This window comes from Micropterus dolomieu, linkage group LG10 (genome assembly GCF_021292245.1).
Source record: "Micropterus dolomieu isolate WLL.071019.BEF.003 ecotype Adirondacks linkage group LG10, ASM2129224v1, whole genome shotgun sequence".
NCBI classification, from domain to species: Eukaryota; Metazoa; Chordata; class Actinopteri; order Centrarchiformes; family Centrarchidae; genus Micropterus; species Micropterus dolomieu.
In genome coordinates, this window is record NC_060159.1 from 3,827,863 (window position 1) to 3,854,251 (window position 26,389).

The following is a 26,389-nucleotide window of genomic DNA, read 5'->3' on the forward strand; positions in this document are numbered from 1 at the left end:
GAATATGAAAAATGCCAGTCTCTCCGCGATGAACAAAGCCGCACTGACCAACAAACCTTAGCTAAAAAACAGCTAACTGTAGCCGAATCCTTTGCACAAGGCACCGCATATGACAGGAAAGGGGCACGGTGGAGAACAATCACCGAAGCGGTCGCTTTGCATATAGCCAAAGACATGGTACCCATATATACCGTGGAAAAGACGGGGTTTATTAATTTGATTAAAACGTTAGACCCCAGATATGAGCTACCCAGCCGCAAGTACTTCAGTGAAGTCGCCTTGCCCAAGCTGTACAACATTACACGAGAGAAAGTCAGCAGAGAACTGGGGGAGCTGTCCTTTTATTCGGCAACAACCGACATGTGGTCGTTGTTTACATTACTATTTACCCAAGACAGAGGTGTTGCCTCTTTAGGTTGTTATTTAAAATTCTATGCAAAGTGCAATAAAAGAGAATATTTTTTGTTTTTGGTTTGAAAAATTTAATTCTGCTAAGAGTAAGATGTGCATGTTCATGTCATGTATCCCTGTATGTTGTTGCATTGTTTGGGCTAGACACAGTGAAAAATGTCACTGTCTAGTTTTCCTCAGATTTTAATATATTGTTAATGCTTTAGAAAATGGTGCTACTTCATCCCAGAAATGGGGGTTACATTTGTCTTGCTTTTGATTAAATAAAAGCAAAATTTGCTTTAAGTAGTCTGTCGTTTGTACTTATTGCTTTCCTTAAGTAGGGGGGAAATCGGAAAAAATCGTAAATTGAATTAAAAAAAATAAAATCAGAGATTTTATTTTTAGGCCATATCGCCCAGCCCTAATTTCTAGTGCAATAATGGTGGATGTAATTGTCAAATGAAATAGAGAATGGAACACACACATTGGGTATGACAGCATGCCACATCACATTACAGCTACATTTCATTTCATCAACATGCAGCATTAGTGAGTAGTAGTGACAGGGTTTATAGTTAGAAGAAGGGCTGGGCAACATTAAAAAGTGGTCAGTTACACTTGTGTAAAAAAACTATTTAATTAAAAGAGATAAACAATAAAAATAATCAAATTCATTGCCCAATCCTATCTAGATAGGTATACAATAAAAGGAGCAGAGACAAAGCAATCAACACTGAGCACTAAATGAAACACAGTTTTCTGTGTCTCATAATGACACATTCAAAATAACACATAACGACCAAAAGGACCATTAAGGCAGGAATTTAGGCAGCAGTTGTATTTAGGTCAATGCCATAGTCAAAAATATATATATCTACAAAATAAATATGAAGTAGAAATAACAAGATGATTACTTTACTGATGATTAGAAGTATCAGAATTGTGTACTCCCAGTACTCATCACAGACCTAAGATCAATAATCTATTATGGAATGTGAACTAACTGAGCCATGATCAATATTTAACCAGCAGTCTAGTCTCTTCCAGCCAATCAGTTTAAAGATCTCTGAGGTCAAAGGTCATAAGACCATCCTTTGGCTAAAAAGAGAAATGCCATTGGATAAAGGCCAGTGGAGCAGTGGTTTTAAGGTTAATTTGCTTTTTAAAATAAAAAGCTATCTTTGCATTTATATGCAAATAGTCCAATGAAATACAACAGAGCTCATTATTATCATGTAAAATATTCATGAAATCATCATAAACTGAGACAGAAGGCTAACAAAATGGATATTTCAAATGAAATGTTTGTTTAGGTTTCCAAATTTAGTGATACAATAAATCCGGATGCAGGAGTGCATTTCATATTGCAAATGTACAATTACCAAGAGCAGAAATTCTTAAACTAAGGGTTTTCATGGCAGGCCAACATATCTCTCTTTTCTTTAAGACCAATGTATTATTTTATTTCTGTATGAATAAAATTTGCGATAAATCAATTGCCGTACTATAGAACAAGTACACGGGAATGAGAGTTTGATTTGGATAGGACACTCACAGATCCTCTGGCAATGTCTTACACAGATTGAGCATCCTGCAGTGGAATAAGTTTGACTGACTGCACACAGTGAACAGTCGAATGAGGGAAACAAATGGCTAAATGATAATATTAGCACAGAGGTGGAAAAAATGCTGACGAAAAATTGGCGAAAGAAAATACAACAACAACAACCAAGAGATGAGAAAGACAGCGGTTGTGTGCAGACTTGAATCACCAATCTAACTCAACGTAGTAACATAACTATCGCATAGACAGACATGCCCTGCTGACAGACCAGACATGTTTCATAAACAGTCAGACAGCCAGAACTTTAAGCAGCAAGCACATGGACGTACATGCAGTTTATGAGACTGACAAAGAAGTTAAACAGGCCTGAGCAACAGCGACTACTACGCCAGGAGATCCCACAACAGTCACCATGGCAGCTGTTTTAATGTTGAGTCAGGTAACAGCCAGAACCGACACTTTGCTCAAAAGAACAGTAAAACTCCTCTGATCTCAGCCTGTATTATAGGACTCACTTTGTGCTGTGGCCAGATCAGTAGCACAGTAACAGATCCAACAGTGTTCAACAGCCCCTCTGTTAGTGTGTGAGTCAAAGACAGAGGGGAGAGAGGCAGTGAGAAAGAGAGACAAGAGTCCAGACTGGAGGCCTTACCCTGGGACTGGGGTTGACAGGAGGAGCCCCACTGTGGCGGGTGGGGCTCTGGGCCTGTAGCTGTGTCCGGCTCCCCGGGCCCCGACAGGCCCAGGCCCACGGGGAGGGAGAGGTGCTCAGCAGAGGCAGAGGTGGTGGCGGCGGCTGCAGCAGTAGGGGGTGCTGTGGAGGGAGAGGGCACACCAGGAGCCTGGGATGAGGAGGGGGGAGACGAGACGGAGGAGGAAGACGGAGGAAGAGCTATGGGGGAGGGCAGAGGGGGCGGGGTAGGTGGGGGAGGCGGGGTGGGGCAGGCGATGCCGATAGGGGTGTGGCTGTGCGGGATGGTCACTGGAGAAGGTGCCGGGAACATTGGCGGGCCGTTGGAGGCCGGCGAGGGGGGCTTCTGGGTGAGAGGAGAAGGTGCTGCGATTGGGATGAGCGGCCGTGGACCTGCAGCCTTCCCTGGGGGGCTGCTTATCATGACAGGGGGTGAGGGGGGCAGGGGAGTGAAGTTGCACGCTGACCACACCACAGACTTGGGTGGAGGAGGTGGTACCGGGGCGGGGACTGGAGCAGGGGGCGGGGCTTGGGGAAAGGCTTGCTGTCGCCTCGGGACCGTGGCGTAGTGAGGCAAGACTGGATGAAAGGCAGAACCGAGCGAGGTGGCGAATCGCGAGGCCGAATGCCTTAGAGGTGGGGTTGGGGGAGTGGTGGAGGAGCCCAACGGCGTAGGGTAGGTGGGTGTGGATGAAGGTACAGGTGTGGAGGATGTCCTGGTGCACTCCTGAGGCGTGGGAGTGTACAGGGTGCTTTCGAAGGCTGAATGCACACCACGCCAATGGACAAACCACAGGACAGGACAGGACAGAAGGGAAGGAGTGACGTAAGGAAGGAAAGAAGGCATGGAGGAAGCAGCCATCGTGCACACAGGAGGGAAAGACAGCAGGTCAGGAAAGAGAGAAGGAAGGAGGGAGGGAGGAAAAAGAGAACGGGGCAGATGAAGCAGGAAAAACCAGCACATAGCTATACCATAGACTTTTTTTATTCAAGGGTGTGTGTACTTTCTTGGACTGAGGTGGTGCTACTATGTTAGTGGACAGGCGTTAGCACTGTGGACGGAGCCAGAGACACAAAGCTTTCAAAGTGTTGTTCGCAAGAGCAGCGAGGAAATCAAACAGCCTGAGAAGGAAAATTCAGAGGAGCAACAGTTTACCATGTAGCACACGGCTTAGAATAGTAACTAAGTAGATCCAACTCATCACCAACATCATCAAGTCTGTCCAGTCAGCAGTGGGACACCAAGTCACATACAGAATTTAACCACATTTACCCAAAGATCCAACATGCACCAGTTAACAGTAAGCCAATAACAAATGTAACAGCTGAAGGCATACAGAATATCATAGTTCCTGAACCAACCATCATATTCAACAATGAAACCAAACACTGCATGTAAGCGTGTACATATTTGCCTGTTCTCTGAGCCTGAGTCTTTCAGCACGCTTTTAACTCCTGAATGCTCTCGAACTGCTAACAAGTTTGATCATATTGTAGCATTTCTGGTAGTGAACCCTGCTGCTTTTAAACCGGGTTTGTGGCAGGACATTGCTGAAAATTAATTGTAAAGATAAGGACTATGAATTCATAAACAGATGTATAGAATAGAAGAATAGAAGACAAAGCTAAATGAAGGTCTGAAGTCTTCCGTGTGTAGTCGTCTAGCTACCAAAAAGATGCTTGCTGGACTACAGGACTATTATCTACTGTGTCTTCAGCTTATCTTTACTGTTACTCTTGTGTCATTTCTGTAAACCTCCAGCACAGTGGGTTGTGTTGGGGCTGGTTAACAGTGCCAGGTTACCATGTTGCCTGAGTCACCTCCCTACAGGATGAATAATTAAAGCTCTGTTTGGTTTTGTTTCTATCTAAACTCTTTTTATTGTGTGGCATTCTTTTTGTAATTAAGCTACACCCACCTCTCTACTTTCCAGATCTTAAGGGTATTTAATAACTCCTTGCCATATTGTTTTTAAATGGGATTTACAAGGAGTGGGTGGGAGGACGTACGGTCTCATTTCATTTAAATGTGGTGATGTGGTGTCGTCTTAAATCCCTCCTCTGTTTCATTATGTGTCTATCCCAGCTGAGTCTAGCTCTCTCTAACTAATTACCTTGATTGTTTATTTATGTGCTACTCTAGCGCTTTGCGTAGCCTGGACGCTGCTGTATGGAGCATATGTTTTGTTTGAGGTGGGGATGGTGTAAAGTTGTTAATCCTCTCTCCACCTTCTGCTCCACTTCCCTTTACTGGTGATGGAATTATACACTTTTCTGCAGTCCTTCTCGTGACTAGATTTAAATGTTTTTGCTCAGGGTACAGTCTGATACTACCGTAAAACTTGAATATTACTTGTATAAAAATATTATATCAAATAATATCAAATACACTAATTTGTTCTGACAGACAGCTTATGTACTTTTATTTTGAAGGCAGCAATGTTACGAAAACAATCATACCCAACAACAGAGTGACAGACTTCACATGACAGTATTAACAACTTGGATTAATTTTTATGAAAAGCTGTTTTGATTCTTTTGATCGGTGGACCCTTACAGACTAAAGGAATATAAATAATTGGACACATTTGGACTTAACAAGTGCTTCAAAGGGAGCGGGAGTCGGCACTTTAACCTCTTCTTTTTATCTCTTCTACCATGTCGGTTACACCGGTAAATCTCTATGAATTACACTTTGGCTTGTTGTTTACATTAAATGAACTGAACGATTGAATTGTGGAGAATCCAACCGATCTAATTATGTGTAGGCATGTCCATACTGACACATTGATCATATGCTTAAATATTAATATTTGTATTAAAGATCTAAGCAGCTTAGAAGCAGCTAAAGCGGGCGACCCTGCGGTGTTTAAGAAGTTTTATACGTCCATAGAACTTCTAGAAAAACCAGACCAGGCATTTAATGGAGACCTGCGTTTATTTGTCAGTTCCCACACCAGGCCAGTCAACGGGGTAGGCGGCCATTTGGGACTCGGCTATTAATTTAAGTATTACAGTATTTACTGATTACTACATTCGAAACTATGCCTCAACACTGACATACTATTAACTGATTGATTGTTATTACAGTTAATTTGTTATTCTTTTGCAGTTTCTGTCTCATACTTTATGTTGTATGGTTTATTTAATCCGCTGCTTGAAGTGAAAAGCTTAAATTCAACCTTTTTTCCCGTTTTGCAAAGAAAACCTCAAAGACTGAACATATATCACACACTTACTCACAATGATGGTTCAAATCTACACATTCAGATGCATGCATTACCAGACATGGCAGAAACTTTCTTTATTAAAAAACCACAACCTTGGCCTGACTGTGCTGGGTCAGACACACACACACACACACACACACACACACACACACACACACACACACACACACACACACACACACACACACACACCTGGAATTCACGTGAAAACCTAACCAGCAGTCACAAGACAGGTAAACTGATGGATTTGTAAGACTGTCTGGTTCTTTTCCAACTTCTCCTCCTCTGTGTAACTTCTTTTTTCTTCTCCCAACTGACAGCTCATGCTATATTTACCATTTATCCTGCTTATTCTGACTTCCAGTCCACTACACATCGCTTTCTCATTAATCAAGAATTTTCCTTCATGCTTTACTTCTGGCTTCAAACAACCTTTTCACCTTCAGGCAACCCACTGCTCTACACCACGACACTACACTATCTCCTTCCCTTTTTCTCTCATCCTCTTCTGCTTTTGCTTAACATCGACCGTTTCCATCTTTCAGCATCATTCTACCGTCCCCTCTTCTTTCATTCTCTCTCTCTCTCTCAATTCAAATTCGCTTTATTGGCATGAATGTGTAACAACAATATTGCCAAAATCTCTCTCTCTGTAGCTCTGGGCGGGTCACATGACTGAGAGGCCCCAGCTTTGCTCTGCCATTCCACAATAATCAACACATGACCAGAGCACAATGATTACACGCAGAGCTGGACACGTTCACACAAGAATATTAAGCGCACATGCACACACGAGAAGCCGACAAAGCCATACTGAAGCCAAGCTCCTCTGTACCAAATTAACTGCACAACTTAAACATACAAAAAGTATTAATGGCAAAAAAAAAAAAAAAAAATAGTCTGGTTGTCAAGCAGATCCACCAGACCACCTTAACAAAATATACACCTTTATGTTGCCAATTAATATCCACAACATATACTCCGAAAACACTTACAGAATATACATTTAAACATTCTGAAAAATAAAGTGAAGTTTTAGATACACGCTGCTGTGCAGAAGTGGTGAGTGTGTGTGTAACACAGGATATGGCAGACATCATTTCTCACAATTATGGGCCAAAAATAAACTGTTACCGAGGCAATTAAAATGCTCAGACGTTAGAAGCAAACACTTCTTTGACTGTATAAAGCGAGAATAGTAATCACTGCAAGTTTAATAGATACATACACACAAAGCACAAACACAGGAACAGGACTAGAAAGCGTTAAATGTTAAAATCACAACAAACCCAACATACTTAATGTGTGTGTGTGTGTGTGTGTGTGTGTGTGTGTGTGTGTGTGTGTGTGTGTGTGTGCGCGTGTGCACATACACAGTCCTGCATTCCAGTATGATCCAATGTGTTTATTGTGTATGGCATTTGAAATAACTCCTCCTTCTTATCCTGGGGCATTAACATGCATGCACGTACACGCAAACACACACATTCAGCCCTGGGGGTTTAGCCAGCATTCTCCCTGATGATGTATTTTTAGCCTTTAAGTAACACAACTGAGACTGCCTAAGTGTGTGTGTGTGTGTGTGTGTGTGTGTGTGTGTGTGTTTATGCATGCATATGTTAATAGGCCGAGCGTGGCACTGAAGCGTGCCACACAACGCTGCTTTCCCTACTGACCCAGTCCTTAAGTGTAGCAGATTTCCCTTCAAACAAACCCTGATCCATTCAAACTCCAGTTATAATCAGAGTGTGTTCCACCTGTGGCCCCACCATGTCTCTGCTGCTGGATTTAAGTGTGAATGATATTGGAATACAAATATTTTTGCCCATTTTTTAAAATTTGACTGAGATGAGTGTACATTAAATGTATTCAAAATTGGGCTGCACAATTAATTTAAGTATTTTCGAAAGTGCAATATCCAAATCACAGAAGCTGCAATAATTTTGATGAAGGTAAAATGTGTGAAAAAACAGCATTATGATGAAGTACTGTAGTGCTACAGAGATACCCAGCCTCCAAATCTTGTACTATAGACATACAGGCTATAGACAGATGCAGCTTTTTTTCAGTGAAAATGAATATTGTGTAGCCCTAATTCAAAATGAGCTTTTTATGCTCCAGGCTTCAGATATTTTAGGTTCACGGACAGGGATAATTATCAAAGTTAATAAACTGGGGATACTTTAGGAAGGATTTGCAGGAAACCTCGCATTCTAAGGCAGCATGTCTTTGGATGTGTGTGAAGTGACAGAAGTTGTGTGTGTGGGAATAGTGTAGGGGCCGCTCTCCAGTGCTTCAAGTCCTGCATCCAGTGCCATTTTTGGACTTTTAGAGAAAGCTGCCTTTATTGGAAGCATGTTCATCTGCAACTTCAGCGTTTTAACTAGACTGAGTATGAGATTCTCATTCAGCTGCAGAGGAGCTATGCTAGCTAATAGAAAGATTTAGTGAACAAGGATTCAAATTCAACTCAGTCAACTTCACACAGCGGAACACAAAAGATTATCTCTGTTCAAAACTTTTCAGTGAGGCTACTATTCTTATATGACCCCATGCCAGCAACGCTCTTCTGAAGACAACCTGTATTGATCTACTGTTCAAAGTAGCAAGAACATTTTCAATTTGTAAGATATTAAAAATAAGCAAAGCTATGTACATCATTTGTGTGTATACAGCAAGCAGGAAACCAAAGTGCATCACTCACCGGCGTTGGAGATGCGTCTCCCTCTCTCCCAGTCCTGCTGCTCTCTGTCCAACTGCTCCTGCTGCTCCCTCTCAAGCCGCTCTCTCTCTACCTTCTCCCTCTCCATCAGCTCACGCTCAGCGCGCTCCTGCTGCTCCTGGCGCTCCCGCTCCAGTCGCTCTAGTCGCTCCCGCTCCGCCTGCGCCTCCCTCTCCTGACGCTCCTGTTCCTGGCGTTCACGCTCCAGCATCTCTCGCTCCAGGCGCTCCCGCTCCTGACGCTCCCGCTCTTGATGCTCACGCTCCATCTCCTTCTGTCTCTGCAGCTCCTGAAGCTGCCTGGAGGAGGAGAGGAGAGGAGAGAAGAGGAGGAGAAAGAAAAAGAAAAGAAAGGGAAGGAGAAAACATGTTAATGCAAAATTCACAACATTTCAAATGTATCTATTGTCTCTTCTGAAATTCCACAATATAACATGTCCTTGACCAGTATATTCTAGACCAGATCCCTAAGTCATTACTTGACATGGTAGAAGAGGTAAGGGAGGTAGGAAGGTAAAAACGTGGAGAACATTTTAAAATAAAGACAGGCAGAATTTGTAAAAAGGAGTAAATTAGTGTGGGGCCTTGACCCCCTCCCCCCGTTGTCATTACATAAGACATGTCATTATATAATGAATGCTCTTAGGCACAATAGCCATGTTGTTATGAAACCACAGCCAGCTTAACTAAAATTTGAGCACATCAAAAACACACACATTGAATTGGACTGTCTGGACTTGGCCTGGCTGCAAACTGCTGCAATGAGCCAACCCTGTGTCTGACAGAATAAATTCAAGAAAGACAGGCAAAGATCAAATCTCATTTATTGTTTTTTTTTCTCTAATCTGATGCTAAATCATTACATATGATGTTAATGATCCTGAAGTATGTGTTCGGGGGGGTTTCCCTGTAGGTATACGCTCAAAAATTAACCTGCAGATCCAAGTTTGGTCTCTAGGTGTCAGCAGACGGCAGCAGTAGAAGGACTCGTGCATGTGTGAGTCTGCAGCAGCAGTGGAGGGGAACACAAGAATAGACCATGTAAGCACTGTTTGTGAGTGTGTCCTTGTGTGTGTGTGCATGCATGTGCAAATTATTTGAATCGTAACAGAGAAAGGCAGCCATTTCCCATTTACTATATCTAAGATGTGATGAAAAAACGGCAACGGCCCCTGTGGGGAAACGGGCTGTTGTTAGAGCAGTTTGGACACGAATATCAAATAAAAACAGGACATATAACTGCCAACAAAGGTTATATATGCAACAGACTACTCCGTGGAGAGGTGTAGTAAAGACTGAACAAAAATGTGAGTACAGACTTTAAATAGCAGAAAAGAATCAACAGCAACAGAACTTAAAGAGAGGAGAGTCAGATGTGCTTTATGGAAAAGCATTAAAAATAAAACAGAATACTATATTCAAGCCATTGAAGATAAACTCAGCATATCAACAGGATGTGTAAAAGAAATATACTGGTCCACACTCACATTAACACGTATACAACCGTCTTGTAGATGTATAAATGGAAAGCTACACAAAACGCCCTTCATCACAGCAACTGACAGAGAGTGTGAAGGATTTCTATGAACAAATAAATAGTACAGGGAGGGTGTGTGTGTTGGTATGAATAGGGGGAATAAGAGAGAGAGCTCAAATGTGAGAGGGAGAGCAGATACAAACTGTGGGAGGTTGTAATCTGTCAGGTTCACACAAACACACACAAGGTTCCAAGGAAATCTTTCATATAATTGGAAAGCTTCAACTGTCTTGTCACATTCTATGATTTACTTGGTCATAAATTGCACTGGCTGTAAATGAGCAAGCTTTACATTCATAAATTACACAAGCAAGGAGAGAGATGGTGGGAAATAGAGCTGCATGCCAACATGCACTCTCTCTCTCTCACACTCACTCACTCGCACGCACACACACACACACACACACACACACACACACACTCGCACGCACACACACACACGTCAAATCCTGTCCGGTCGTCTGCCCTCACCCATCCTGTTCTGCTGAAAGCTAACTCACGGCTAAAAGTCAATCATCACCATAAATGTTGCTTAATGTAAACACTCCCTCCCTTTCCTTCCATCGACACTGGTGACACACACACAAAGCTCATTTCAGTAGTGATACACACACATCTCAAGGCATGTTTAGACCAGCAGGTTCACACACACGGCTGCTGTGAGAAACCTTCATGCTTCCTGGAAAGCACAACAGGTTTAATGCCCAATTCTAGTCTGTGCAAATGAGGTCATCAGTTGAGAGTTGGCACATACTGGGCCAGTTTCCCAGGCAGGGTGTAAAATAAACCAGGACTAGCGATTAAGAAATACAGAGAACATTGCAATTAATTCAAAGTTGATTATTCCTGGTTTAAAAAGTGGCTTTCTGTATCACATTTAAATTTTTAAAAGTTGCTTATTTACAGCGTTTGGGAATGAACCTCTTGAGTACTGACCAAAAATGTGCCCATAACATTGATTGTTTGCATCTAATGCAATTGTTTACTTATTATTTGATCTAATATAACCATTTAATTTGAGAAAGTACTTCATCACTCATCCATTCATCAGTTTGGTGTATTTTGCTGAATGAAAATGTAAAAATGTAAAACTTGTTTATTATTCCCAAAAAGTTATTTACTTGGTATTGGTATTGGCGCTAGTATCAACATTTTTACCAAGAAAACATACTCAGTCCTACTAGTTGCTTTTGGAATCCTTAAACAAACAAACAAGATTAATTCCATCCACATATATTAGTCCTAATTCCTCTGGACACAGCACTGGTCTGAGGGTTTTCCTTGGACTAAAGGTCTGTACTGTTATTACCAATCCGCACCTATTCTTTCCTCCCAGAATTTTCATCACTACTACCAGGCCCCGTAGATATGCTATCCCAATCCCACCATGAATCTGATCATATTTTCGCCTAAGTGTCACCAGGACATTTCTGTGCCCACAAAACGACACTCCCATGCTACATTTTGCATGTGACTCACTAGAGGGGTACTTGATTGCCCCCAGGTCCCCCTTAAAGTTGGCTAGATTGCCCCTCTGGACAGCCTATTAACTTCCCCCAATCCTGCGTTAGTGCCATGGAAGTGGTGCCCCATTTTCATTTTCACCTCTGGTCCCAGCTGAACTAGAGATCCATTTATTTCAACTCACATAGACTCACTTAGCAAGTCTGCCCTTGATCGTCTGCAGATGCTGCCGTGTGCTACTCACCAAAACAAACAGACGGTCTAACATCACCCCTATACTCAGATCTTTTCACTGGCTCCCTGTCTCATTATATAGGATCCAATTCAAGATTCTCACTATTACTTGCAGAGCACTGCATGGTCCGAGTCCTGCACAGAAGGTCAATAAGCTAAATTTGCTGTCTGTCCCACACACTCGTCTGAAGAACTGTGGTGATCAGGCTTTTGAGGCTGGGGCTTGGGAATGCTTTGCCCGCACCATTATGGTCTGCTGATTCTGTGGATGTATTCAAAAGACACACCTGTTTAGACAGGTATGAACCAGGTCTGCATTGTATGTATTTTTTGAGTATTGCATTAAGTACTATGTATTTATTGTGTACTTCTACCACATACTGTTTACCTTTTCGTGTATTTTATTATGTGTATTTATACATGTGTCATGTGTAATTATTATGCATTTTTATTACGTGCTGTGATTTTTAGTTCACTTCTTCTTCGTGAGGCTCTTCTGTGTTTTGTTCTTGTATGTTAATGTTGTTGTAAGGCACTCGTGACTCATGATGTATGCTTTCTTAATACTTTAAAAGAAAGTATTAGTCTGACATGGTCAGCTGTGGTGGTGGCCTATTACTCCTCCTCAGCTCCAGCCACTCAACCTTGACTTAGCACAAATTCGGATATTCTGGTTCCAGAAACTGCCACCATGGTCTAAAGGTTCCCTTCAGAGTCCTCCCGGACATCACAAATTAGTTTTGTCCAATTTGAACACAATGAGGTGGTTAATCATGGAAATCCGAACAAAGATGATGACAAATCTGTGGGGGTCAGTCCTTGAATGTGTGCGAATGTGTTTTAAAAGCCTTCTCTGTGCCCCCCTTTACACACTTTGATCCAGAGAAAAAAGATCTAATCAGCACATTAACCAAAAGCAGTGTGCAGTTGCATTATAACTATTAAAGTGAATATAAACAGCACTTAAGCTAATTCCCTTCAAACCTGCAGAGTGTAGCTGTTACATGGCTGCAAAGAGCGCAGGGGCTCAGTGCCACCTATCTATGTCAGAGGATTATCCTGAGCTATAAGATGCAAGGTACGGGTGTGAAGGAGATGTTTAGAAATTCTCTATTTATGTCTGCTACACCTCAATCTACTTTACTCCCATATCATTTCAATACAGGAGTGAGTGTAGCTTCTAAGTCTGCATTCTTTCCCCATGGACAGAGTGAGAGATCACAGAGGAGGATGGAAAGACAGTCAGAAAAGAAAAGAAAGACTGAGGGAAGAAAAGCGTGAAAGAAATGAATAAATTGAGGAAAGAAACTTAACATAGGGTCACACACCTGACCCAATATACAAGGATCCCCCTGGAAGGCTGCCCCATCGTATACATACACACAAACTGACCCAGTTCCCACAGTATCTCAGTGTATTTACACTCATGTAATTACAGGACCACAGGAGTAACCTTGATTTAGAACTGATGGGAGTATGGCAGGGTCATGTCTCTTAGGATTTTACAGTCTCCTCTGGGGGCTTCCCTCATCAACCATAATACATTCTCCCTGATAGAAAATGAGTCCCTGTGGGATCCTCTGCGCTGTAAAAGCAGCAGAACATCTTCATCATTAAATACAGCTCATGAAGTGATAGTGATAAAATCATTGTAATCAGGCAGATCAGAGGGGTTCCACTTTTCTTCATATTGCTCTATGCAAGAGGGCTAAACTGCCAGCAGCCAGCAGCCAAATGCTGGCCAGCTGTAGCTGGTACAGCTGGTACAATTTGTCTACCAGCTACGTTGGCAGGTAACCCGCCATCTTTTCTGTTCAAAACCCATAGGTGGTTTGTTAAACAGTGAGAGAAGCTGGAGGAGTGGCTAGTGGATCAAAAAGATGTTTATTGTTCTGATTAGTGAGACAGCTGTTGTCTAAACTGGTTTAAATGGTTGAGGCACCCAAGGGAGAACACACACCTACACATACATATACATCTATATTACAAACATGGCAAGTGGTTTAAATATGGCAGTCAAGAAGGTGTGTGCACACGCACACACGTGCACACATACAAACACACACAGTTATGGCAAAAATCTATCCATATATCAATTTCCTCAATACATTACAGAATTACTTTTTCAGAGATTAAAACTTAAAGTAAGTACACTTATCAAGTCTGCTAAACGATATGCAAGCAAGAAGACACACATGCATGCACAAAATAGAACCTCGACTTGTGTCACAGGAGAATGGTGGTGATGCAACTACAGGCAAGACACACCTATCATTTACTTAGAGCAAAGTCTAGAGGAGCTTTAGCTGTCAGAACTCATTTCCAGAGCTTAATGATTTTAAATATGAAAATGTTGCTGTCTCAGCATCATCGTTTAAGGACCATAGTGCAGTAAAGTACAGATTTAGTTGTGCAAGTTGAAGCAAAGTGTCTTGACAATAGTGGTAATAAAATAGAGTATGTCATCTATTCCAAAAACAAAAAAGGCACGCAGTTTGAAAGTTTGTCTTACTGAGAGCTGGAAACACCATTCTTAAGACGTTAGTTTATTTGTGTGAGTCACTATGTATTATTTAAATATTAGCCTGGGAACCAGATGAACCTGCAGAGCTCATGTTTCATTTGCCAACCGTTTCTCTAATAAGGAGTGGCAAGTTTGATACAATGACTGACAGAGGAGCGTCACCGATCCAGATTTGAAAATTCACACATTTCACTGCTCTGATTGGTTGCAGATCTGGACCTGCGTCCATTCTGCAGTCTGTCCAGAGCAATGCACCAGGCTTACAAAAATCAGATCAAACTAGGAAGTGCTGACCAAATATGAATCAAATGTTTTCAGAAACACAATTTAGTGTACTATTTAGCTTTAATTTGAGGCATTTTTTTCCTGCTTGAAAACACACCAAGCACCGCCCCAACCTGCATGTGTTGCTCAGCGATACGTCACACGTTTTTCTACTTTGACCGATTGTAGGGCCATCCAATTCTGTCCAGAGGCTTTTTGGTCTGCGCCCGTTGATAAGGCCCTTGAAAATCAAAAATGACCTGAGAGGTTCCAGACTAATACGCATTCGAAAATTAATCTTCCGATGCCAGGCTAAAAAATATATAATGTTTTAGTAAAATGTCCAATGTTGTTGTTCTTAAAGAAAGTTATTTGTTGAGAGAAACTGCTTGCCAATTTCAGATTGTGTGTGACTTCTCCAATCAGATTTCATGTTCACACGCTAAAAGTCTGTCGAGAATAACTAGTCTACAGTTTACAGAGATTAGTGTAACCATGCATCTAGCTATTAAAGTGCAGCCGCAACAGGATAACAGTTCACTGAGTCAAGCTTCTACCAAGCTGCTGCTACCAATGCCACAGGTTAAAGAACAAGTTTTTTAAAAGTATGACAGAGGAGTTCACAGCCTCACAGAAAGAATATCTTGTCAGAGTTCCCTCGATGCCCGATGGGAAACTAATAACAATACTACCAACACGACCATGGAAATGACCTTAAAAGATAAAAGTGCAGGATAAGAACCGAGGACTGGGCTACAGCTTTAGCTGACCTTAGGGCTTCTGTTGCAGGCAAAAGAGCCATTTCAGTAGAGTGGCCACTCTTAAAACCAGAGTGATATTAGAATTTCTTAGAGCAAGTGAACCGTTTTCAGTTCAGTATCCTGTACTGGGACATTTCTAGATGGCCAACCAGTTACCTTTTAGTCTCCTAAACATCTAAGCATCCATGTCCTCCAACCATGTCCTTCTGCTGTAGGAGCAAATTCCTATAAGAAATCTGAGCTACTGTAAAGAGTCAGTGTAATTTGTCTTGTGTGTTGCTTAATCTTTTCCTCATTTCGCCCCTTGGTAAGAGGGTGTACTGGCTGAATCTGTCCTAATTAGAGTAGACAGGCAACCTCAGCTGTACTGACATCTAGTTGCATGTTGTTTCCTTTGTTGTAGTTAAAAGCCTGTATTGGCGTTGAATGAACGTCTATACATGCAGACGACTCACAGGGGGACAGTGAGCTAGTCGTTCCTCAGGGGTCACCTTTGAGTTCAGTACATAGTTCACGTCATAGTAATGCTCACCTTCTCAGCACACACATTCCTGTGCAGTGAGAGCAGCTTCTTTCACAAAACCTTACAAGTACAAAACACTTTCATTAAGAATGGCACTTACACGAGTCCTCACTGCTCACACAAGCCAGAACACAAGGTAGAAGTCAACCCTCTTGCAGTCACTTTCACAAAATGACTGATGCAAAAAAGTGTCAGTTATTTAAGGTTGTAGTAGTTTCTACTTCACTTCGGGAACACTTAAACCCTAGGTTTTGCTACACATGACCAGACGGGAGTGAGTGAAACTAAAGCTGATTAAACCTTTTTTCACAGTAGACATGTTGACTTGTCAAACACAGATTAAACTAATAACATCACTAATTGCTGCACAGCATTGCAATAATTGCTGGGAGGGAGCCAACATTAAAATTATTAGATCCACCTGGGCTTTCCCCGCTACAGATGACAAGTCACAGTGTCTGCTGTGGAAAAGGTCTATAAATTAATTTTCTCTGATAAAAAGTCAGAATATCAAGGTTTTCTCAGAAAGCAAAACAAAATGTAAAGTACAAGATGGACAGACTTTTTACTTAGAGAAGAAAATAAATACTGAATGAGCAAACAGTATGTCGCATCCAAAATAGAAAAAAAAGAGCCATCTGTTTTTTGTGTTTAAAAACTCTGGCAATCTGACAAGAAAAGAGAAGAGTTTTTTCAGTTTGTACTTGCAACAGGAAATAATAAAAATCATGTTCTTATCATGTTGTTGATAATAATAAATTAAACTTCAATAATACTCATCTTTCCCTAACATTGACACTGGTATAAAAACTTGACATTTTGAGGGACAAGGAGATTTGATTTTTCCCCCAGATTCCAAAGGTGGGAAAAAGTTTAAGAGACACTCTGAGGTGATCAGTATCAGTGTACATGAAAGCCTGTTAAGTAAATACTCTATACTACACAGCAGTAACCATCAGTTGGCTTGACAGATGGCTGTAAAAAGTTTGTTAAAGAGTGACTGTGGTCAGCTAGAATGTATTATGTCCACTTGTCAGTTTTGTATGAAAATGTTTCTTTGTTGTCCATCTCTTTGTTCAGTATGTTCCACACACTCACAGTTTTGCTGAAGTATAGCTAGATATTTTTCTTCTGACTGCGCCTCCTAGCGTCAAGGCTAGCAGAACACAGGAACAGTGTATTTAACTGTATTTTGGCATAACATGGCAAAACAATGATTGAAATATACTGAGCATATGGATGGAGGCTTTGGATAGACAAACTCTTTACAGACACTTTTCAAGTCTACAGGGAGACAGATTTGAGTGATCTATTTATATACTTTCAAAACCTTTTGTCCAATCTTAATTTCCAGAGCTGACAATGTAAATATGAACTATTGACAAAGAGCTTTATTTCATTTATTTTGTCACCTCCAGGGAACCAATGCAATAACCACCCGTCTGTGCTTTTTACATATTTCTGAACTCAAAACAGGTTTCTCTTCCGTCCATGTCCCTCTCTGCATTGCAGGGAAACGTCACAGGATTCAAAGCTGTGAAAAGCCTGCTGCACGGTTTAACTGGCGTCTCACTTGCCTCCTGACAAGAGTTGCCGGGGAAACCGTTGCTAAGGCAGTGTGGGCGGCGGCACAGCCTGGATCCCCACACATTCAAAGACATACATGCACACATATTCCTTTGCTCTTTGCAACAACTTACTATGACACAGTTCAAGACACTCTGAGGAAGAGTCAGAGAAGATTTGGGCTAACATTTGAAACATCAAATGGCTTATTGTCGAAATCAAGAGCCAAGAAACAAACAAGGATAGCTGCGTTGACATAATGCAAATCAATATCAATACCAGTTAATCATTTCAGTTTAATACTTAGGAGTGTATTTATTAGCTACAAAAATGATGAGCAGTCAGACAGACACAACAGTAACTGCAGGAAAAAACATGGCTTGAAGATCCACCAAATGAGGATAAAGTGCTTGGTGGGAGCAGGAGCAACACAACGCACAGAAATCCAATGTGGTAAGATGTAGGAGGGGCACCGCAGTGCCCGGAACTGTTGCAAATGACTCCCTCTAACAACAAGTCTGAGAGGAGACGGACCAAGTGGCCAGCGGTGACCAGTTTGACAAGGATGTTTACCAAATTTTGGAGGCAACGGTTAAGGGCAAGACCAACAGGGAGCTGCAAGCCATGACAACAATCATTGTAGCTTGGTTTGAAGAAGAGGAGAAGAGAAGCTAAAAAACTCTTAACTCTTAGAACCATAGATCGGAGAGGATAAACAACATCAAGCAGGAGGTGAAAACGCTAAAGTCCCATTACTAGCGGGCAGGAGAAGAGGAGTGCATTGGCTTGTCTCAGCTGATGTGCATCCTGAGTAATAAGATCAAGGTCCTCAGTCTGGCCTGCTCACAGCAAGATATAGACACATCAGTCCAGAAGGGTGGTATTGCAGGAATGTCAGGCTGACTTGAACACACTGGCGTGGTGACACAGCTCATTGGGAGTCCAGAGAGAACAAGGGCAATCTATCAGTGGTGTGGCTCAACCTGGCAAATGCTTATGGCTCCGTTCTACACAGGCTGCTGCAGCTCACTCTGACAAAACACAACATCCCCAGAAACCACATCTCCGACTTCCACACCAACTTCAGGATGAGAGCCTCTTCAGGGACAATTACATCCAGGTGGGACGAGGTAGAAATTGTCATCATCACAGGGTGCAGTATGTCTGAGATACTGTTCGCTCTTGCCATGAACATGCTCACAATGTTCGCTGAACTGGAGTGTATAGGGAACACAACGAAATCCGCTCGATGCCAATTAGCCCACAGGGCTTTTACAGATGACCACACAGTCACCACAGAATGCTAGTCAATTCTGCAGGAGCTCGAGACTCTGATGAAAAGTTAGAGGACAAGTTCTGGTTTTGACAGCTCTCTGAGGGATACAGCATTCATCCAGTCGACCTGCACTGCGTTGGATGGCTGGCTGAAATCAGTGGATTGTCCAAGACTCCAAGTGGACTATTAGTTTGGAGCTAGCTAGCTTGCTTAGCTTCCACCGTCTCATCCAAATATGGTCACGTCCAGTGCTGCTGGTTGCAAAAACTCAACATGGCGGCAAATTAGAGGCTTCGAAACGGCAGTCTACAAACCAGCGGGTTACGTCACGATGACTACATCCACTCCTTATATATGGTCTCTGGTTACTACAGCGCAGTGGTTAGTTGTGGAAGCCCATTCTGCTCCGCACCGCTGTGTGTGTTGGTGTGTGTGTTGCTGCGGTATGTAAATTGACTTGATAGACATGCGCTGAAGGTAACGATATACATCTATGTCTGAAAAAGACACAGTAAAACTACAAAAAGGAGTTTGCTTGGCAATGTTGTTGACTAGCACCCACCAGCTAGCTTGCTCCAACCATAAAGCTGCTGTTAGTGGCTCGCTGTGCACTGAGGTATAGTCAACAGACACTCTTACTGTGCTATATGGCACCAAATTACTTCATTGATGAAAAAAGTGATAATACTACGCTGTTAAACCCCAACATAGTACCACAGGGGAATTTACTTCATGGCGACAGCCCTAATTACAACTGCCCTTGTCATTGAAGGAGGAGTTTCAAGTAACAAGAGCCAGACAAGTGTGCAGTACAGAGACATCAACAATCCAAAGGTGGCAAAAGCAGGGACTAAATTGTGGACTGGCAGGAAATGGAGGGCAGAGCAAGCAGCAAAGCTGCATCGAAAGAAGCAGGTGGGAGTGGTGACACTAGGCCCAGTTGGCCTAGGATCTTTTTTAGCTCCCCATATCAACAGAAAAGGCCTGGAGAAGGTAGACAGGAGTAAGTTAGAACAGGTGTGGAGCAAAGGAGTACCTGCAAGATGCAAAGCATAAGGCAACAGGGAGCTAAGACTAGAAGGGATTGTGCGATCGAGAGGAAGGTGACCTGCACTGCGCTATGAAAAGCCGAGCCACATCGCATCAAATGTCCAATGTGCTTCCCAGCCCATTAAATCTGCACACATGGGGCAAAGCAGAGACACCAGTGTGAGGCAACCTGCAGCATTTCTTCAGCTGTTGCCCGAAGGCACTTGGAGAGGGATGGTACTGATTGAGGCACGATCAGGTCCTGAAGACCATCGCTGACGGCATCAGCTAAGGAGTAGAGTAGGAAAAGCACTCCTGCCCATCCAAGCAGTCCATTGCCTTTGTGCGAGCTGGGGTACAGTCAAAACCTGGCGTAAAAACATCTGCAGGCACCAGGGTCTCTGCAAGAGACTGTCAGCTGTTGGCAGACCTCAAATGCCATCTGAAGTTCCCCAACCACATCGCTGCCACTGGACATTGTCCTCGTGTCTGAGCTCACCAAGCAACCTTTGAAAGGAAACAAGGTGTCTCCCAGTAGAGGTTGGGTGTAGGGGTTTCGCAGCCAGCTCTCTAACCTGAGATTACAGCCATTTTGGCATTGAGGGAGAGAGGATGAGAAGAGTAATCTGTAATACCACTGAAGTGGCAGAGACAGCCTCAAGATGGCTGTGACTCAGGAGAGTAGACTCATGGGGTGAGTAGTAGCTTGCCATCTGGACACAAGCTGGGGTCTGATTAGCCCCAGTTGGGTCACCTGGAGGAGGGTGTATGATGCTGAATGACCCAAAACCCAATGACTCAAGGAACAGCACTGAATATGTGTCGAGAGGCATCAGCAGATGATATTAGAAACTAAATGCAAACTCGTAAAGGATAAAAGGAGTATGAGAAAAAAAAATAGATAAATGGCAAATGGAAAGCAAAAAATAAAAAAACACCTAATACAAGGAAATTGAAAGAAAGTGAAAATGTAGAGGGATCAGTGTTGACAGGTGTCTATATTGCAGTCACACTTCCATGCTGCTCTGTGAGCTGCCATCCTTCCCTTTTCCAACATCAACCCACTACAGGTTCTTCAATAGAGACATAACACATTTTCCCCCCCACATGCCAACCAGCTGTAACACTTATCAAGAGCTCTTCATGACAGGCCCTAACACACCACAATAGTCTCTACTATTTCTAACACATATGTTTTTTCTTTTTTTGTGTTGTTGAAACAAACTGGTGATTTTTGTATGTTATAAATATGTGTAAAAAACAGTGGGTGGTTTTAATTTATATATTCCTATATATTTAATTACCTGTACATAGAAACATGGCGTATCATTGAGCCAAAATACTATAACACTGCAATATTGAGATCTTTCATACTGCAACATTGCCATGTTAGTAGATTGAATTAGATAGCCTTCGGTATATAGGTTTATTTTTCCTTGAGCAAATATTATGTCACATTCTGGTTTTGCCACTTTGCCACAAGTGACAAATGTGCTAAATCTCCAGAGACACTGAAGTCTGGTGAAATCTGTTTGCCAGCTGGACTCAGCGGCTCGCCTGATTGGCTTACAGAACCAGGAAATGTTGTCTGAATGGATTTGAGCCCAGATAGACCATATGGACCTACTCTAGTGAAGATCTAGTCCAAGTGTGCAATATATACACCCACATGCATACACACTGCGTGTGACATGTGTCCCACTAACATAAGACCCCAATCTTGTTATCAAAGCAAAGTGAACATATTGGTTTTAGAGCCATTTGTGTAGTCACATCCAAAACCCCAACTGTCATTTGAGAATATATGCGGATGTCAACACGTGTTCATGACAATGCGCACAGCAGAACACATGTTGCCATCGCCAGCTGCTGGTGTTTTCATCTTCTGAGTGTTAAATACCAGCAGCTAAATGCTCACAGCTAACACATATTCACATCCCTTTCCTCTATTTGCTTAGCATTTCTCCATCCTCACTTTCATTCAAGACGATGCAACACATTTCCTCTCCATCCCAACACACTCCCACGCAACACCCAGCTATTTATACCATAGCCTATTATTTCCAGCTCATGTCTTTTTAATCTGAGGGTAGCACCCTGCATTTCTTAACAGGTGGTTTATCCGCAATCTTTCTCTGAGCCATCCCCAAATCCACTCACACATGCAATGAATATTTCCATCAATCCATCATCGCTGAAGCATCGTAGCCAGCCTGCTCTACTTCTTCATCCATCTATGTCTGAAGAATGAGATGGTCCATTCATTGGTTAGATGACCTTATTTAATGAGGCAGAAAGGAAATGCGAGAGGTGGAACATCACTCACTCCCAATGGTAAACACTCATCCATATCTCCAATTAACCCCTTTCTCTCTCTCTCTCTCTCCTTCCGTCTCTCTTTCAGGCTGTGACACACATTCTTGGTAAAAAGCATTGTAACTAAATGAAGTAAGACACAGGTAGAACATTAGCTGTCATGGTGAGTGAACCCACTGTTGTTGTCAAAGGGCAAGTTCTAAATTATCTGACAAACATTTTCAGCATTGTGCATTAAGCTTTGTGCGTCGAAAATTGTAATGGAAAATCTCAGGGAAACTGTTACTGTATGTTTTTAGAGTGGACTGACGTGCAGACAAATATTTTATATAGTTTGATTAGTATTATCTTATACCATATTTGTGGGATCAGGGGTTATAAGTGTGTAACCACAGATTGAATAAATAAATACATAAACAATTTGTGCCTGTAACTGAACAATTATCTAATAATACTTATTGACAATGAGTATGTTTACAAGCACACTAGTTTCCCCCATTACATTATTAGGGTTTTTGGAGTTTTCCAGATATCTGGATAAATCCTTCTTGGAGTTTTTATTTGAGCGCAGCCTCATCTCCTGCTGTGTAATAGTCAGTATGTCAAAATGTATTGACATACTGATGATCTACACATTCAGATCAGACGGAGAAGCCAAAACCAGCAGAATTATACACGCAGTAGAATCAAGGAAACCAGGAACGTCCTCCTCAACTGTTTCAGGTAAATTAGTCAGTATGGATCTAGTATGAAGTATGAAGAGTTAGACACACCTGGATTTACACAATGCACTTCCACATCTGGACAAATGAAATCACTGATTACAAGTTTCATTTATAAATTACAAATAGTGTAAATGTGCAGCACAAAGACTTATTCTCCTCAACCACACAGAGTGAGGTTTCTAAGAATGGTGTCAGTGAGAACAGAGCTCCTCTTCAGGAGGCATTTACCATTTTACTGCTTAGCCAGGTGGCTAAAACACACAGGCTACAAAGTAATTTATCTTGCAAATTAAAATCCTTGAAATGCTTTGAAGAAGGTTTATGATTAAACATTTGGTTTCAATTATTATTTCAAACAGATGTTAGTGTGCAGATGCTTTTCTCAGTCTGTAAACTTCCAGTAAACAACCAACAGAAGGGACTGGATTACCGACAGCAATGAACTGATTAGATGTGAAACAGCCACTCAAAAATCACCTGACAGTGTCTGTTGGCCAAACAGACCTTCAACATCTTCCAAAGCTTACAGTGTGATAGCTTTCCTTTTAAAGCAGCAGAGGGCTTGACGTGAGTGTGCTGCCAGTTTTCTCCTCACTCCATTCCTCCATCACCCTCCACACTTCTTTCATCCTATTCTCACTCTACCCTACACATGCGTTACTCGCTCTCCCACCAGGCTGCCATTGGCCTCTGTATCAGCAGATGACCTCAGTCACTGATCCACCCGCTGCCTGTCTGTCATCCACTGCTAAATATGGAGCATGACTGAAGCTGAGGGGGAGAGGTGAGGAGAAAAAGAAAGAGAAATGAGACTAGACAGAGACAAAAGGGTGAAAGTGAGAAAGCAAAAAGGGGGAGCAAGAAATTGGAAAAGAAATGGAGAAGAGGGGGGGGTTAGGGGTGCTGGCAGCCAGATGCATCAGGCTCTGTCAGATATACAGAGTCTGATTCCTGGCAGATCCAAGTTCACCTCAAACAGAATTAGGAGAACCACTGACTCACACCTGAAGAATGCTTTACTACTCGTGTGTGTGTATGAATGACTGAGCGAGAGAGGGAGCCAAACAGAGCAAAGAGAGACTGTGTGTCTAAAGGATGACAGATGAACATGTTGGGATTTAGAATAATCCATATTTTAACATTGCTCATCCTAGAGAGAACCTATCCTCTGCCCCTGGTGCCTTGCTCCAGATCAGCTAAGGCTAGCTTCATCAGGGAATTCAGTGAGCCGGCTCCTGCATCTGCATTCATTCTGTTTCTCCCCTTTTTTATTCCAGTTTTTCCATTTCATTTGTCACTTGTTTGCATGGCGGACACTGATGTTTAGACGACGTTAAGTTGTCCCGCCAGTTGCCTTTCATAACAATGTGGTGTGCAGCAGCTGCCCTTAATCTGAACAGGTAACCCAAAGGGGCCATCATTGTTTGGCTCATGTAACTGATCCTAAAGTTAGATGTTTACATCTGTGTGTGTGGTCATGTGTTGGGAGGTTGAATATAAAATGCTGCACCATCCCCATTCTATTTAAAATGACCATGACGTGCCACTTTCTGTGTGTACAGATGTGTAAATTTAAGCCTGTGTGTTTGTCAGTGTCCATACACTTCAGTGTGTCCATGTTCCTGTGTTCATTTTAATTATCCTTGAACAAGCTTTCTAGTGAACAGGTTCTAAACCTTGGCCAACAGCTGGACTTCATTTACACGGCTCTGTGTGTATGTATGCAAGTATTTCTAGCTGGTCCAGAGCCTCGTTATTACTTGAGGGAAAGAGTGGCCTTGTATGGGGAAGAAAAACAACCGTAAAGTGTGCAAGGTTTTGTCTGAGTGCACTTGTGAAAGTTTTTTTTTTAAATATGATTAATTAAGAAATAAAATAGAAATGGAAGAAGAGAGAGAGATAGAGAAACAGTTTTCATTTATATCCTGAGACAGTGGTCATACTGTTGTCCCAAACGTTAAAGGTAGGCTATTTACAGGCCGAGGTTCTGTCTTCTTAGTGTTTGTGTGGTCCTTACCTTCTCTGCAGGTCCATCTCCTCCGGTGTGGGGCCATTCTGAACCTGGGGGCCCTGTCTGGGCAATGTGGGGCCTGTAGAGGGCGACACACACAGACAGCTCCTGTTAGACATTCAGCTGACATCATCATTCTGACACACAACTCATCCATCCATCCATCGTCAACCGCTTATCCTGCGTACAGGGTTGTGGGGGGGCTGGAGCCAATCCCAGCTTACATTGGGCGAAAGTCCATCGCAGGGCCACACAACCACTCACACTCACATTCACACCTAAGGACAAAGGGCAGAGGAGTTATCCTTCACCATATTCTCGACAAGTGGGCATGTGCATGTGTGGATTACACCAAGAGAATGTTACAGGCCTCAATGCTGGACTCCTACACTGAGGGCAGTGTTTCCCCACATAGAGACTTTATGTGGGTGGGCCGCCCAGCTATATTTGGACACCCATTTTAGCACCAGTGCAGAAGTCATTCGGTACCTCACTGGTTTTGATCGCTTCAATAGGCTACAACATTAACAAGCCTCGTCCACATGTGGAGTATTGGCTGCTGAAAACAAAATTGCGTGTGGAAAAATCCCAAAGACGAGTTCTGTCTCTTTCCTGCAGCTTTATAAAACATAGTGCTGATGGAGAAAGTCAGAAGAGCAGACACATACAGGGAGAGAGAGAAAGAAAGAGGTGGGGCAAGCTGGTTTGTTTGCAGTAAAAGACCAGAGGTGTGTGTGTGTGTGTGTGTGTGTGTGAGTGTGGAGAAACGAGAAAGGGAGCAGATTCAAGTAGTGAGTAAACACTAAAACAAGGTGGAGAATGAAGCAGTATTAAAATAGTGAAATTAAAAATAATCTAGGCCTACTAGAAATGAAACCCTGTTTGTCAACCATCTACATGACCATGACGTTAACCCGGGCCATATAATCATTTTGATGCTGATTCCCTCTGCATATACGACTGTCCGCTACACCGAAGGGTGAACTCCCTCCACCTCCCCAGCCTCATCCTACAGCAGCCTTTTGATTTATGTTAATGCAGAATGTTTCTCTCTCTGTGTTCATTCATATGTTGTGTATCCCAGACTCTGTTGGGGGACAGTCAGAATCTTGGTCAGATTCGTTTCTGAAGCAGCACAGGAGACACGCCCCCATTCTCAAGACGTGTATAATGTTGCAATAAATGGTAAAAACGTGAGTGTCCGACTGAGCAGAATTAAAAGCACTCATTATACTCTTAGTCAATCAACATAAAGTTTATTCAGCAACTTATCTGATAATTGCTTATTGTAAAACTTTAATTGAATGTCCGGGCTATTATTTGCTTTAATCACTGAACTCACCCTGTCATTTGAGACCTTTACTACCTTTCCCACAAAGCTCTTGCTCGGCAAGGATGGGAAATAGGCTACTATCAAATTGTTTATTTAAACCAGTATGAATATTGCATGCATAAAAATGAGGCTGTTGAATAACATATCAATTAGGAATCATTCATTTGATCTAGCTCTGAGAGATAGCGCATCTAGGCCAACCGAGGGGGGGGGGGGGGGGGGGGAGA

General features: G+C 42.4%; 1 protein-coding gene across 5 annotated transcripts in view; it reads right to left on the bottom strand.

Annotated features, from left to right (window-relative positions):
• The window catches only part of enah (ENAH actin regulator), a 135,928-nt gene that overhangs the window by 14,707 nt on the left and 94,832 nt on the right, over positions 1–26,389 (bottom strand). For 3 of the 5 annotated variants that reach the window (XM_046060350.1, XM_046060349.1, XM_046060348.1), the window contains exons 4-6: positions 24,836–24,908; positions 8,583–8,899; positions 2,610–2,771 (exon numbers count right to left, since the gene is read on the bottom strand). In XM_046060350.1, the coding sequence (XP_045916306.1) occupies positions 2,610–2,771; positions 8,583–8,899; positions 24,836–24,908 (552 nt within the window). Of the gene's footprint in view, positions 1–2,609; positions 3,411–8,582; positions 8,900–24,835; positions 24,909–26,389 lie in introns of all 5 variants that reach the window. The other 2 variants (XM_046060352.1, XM_046060351.1) reach the window with 2 other exon arrangements.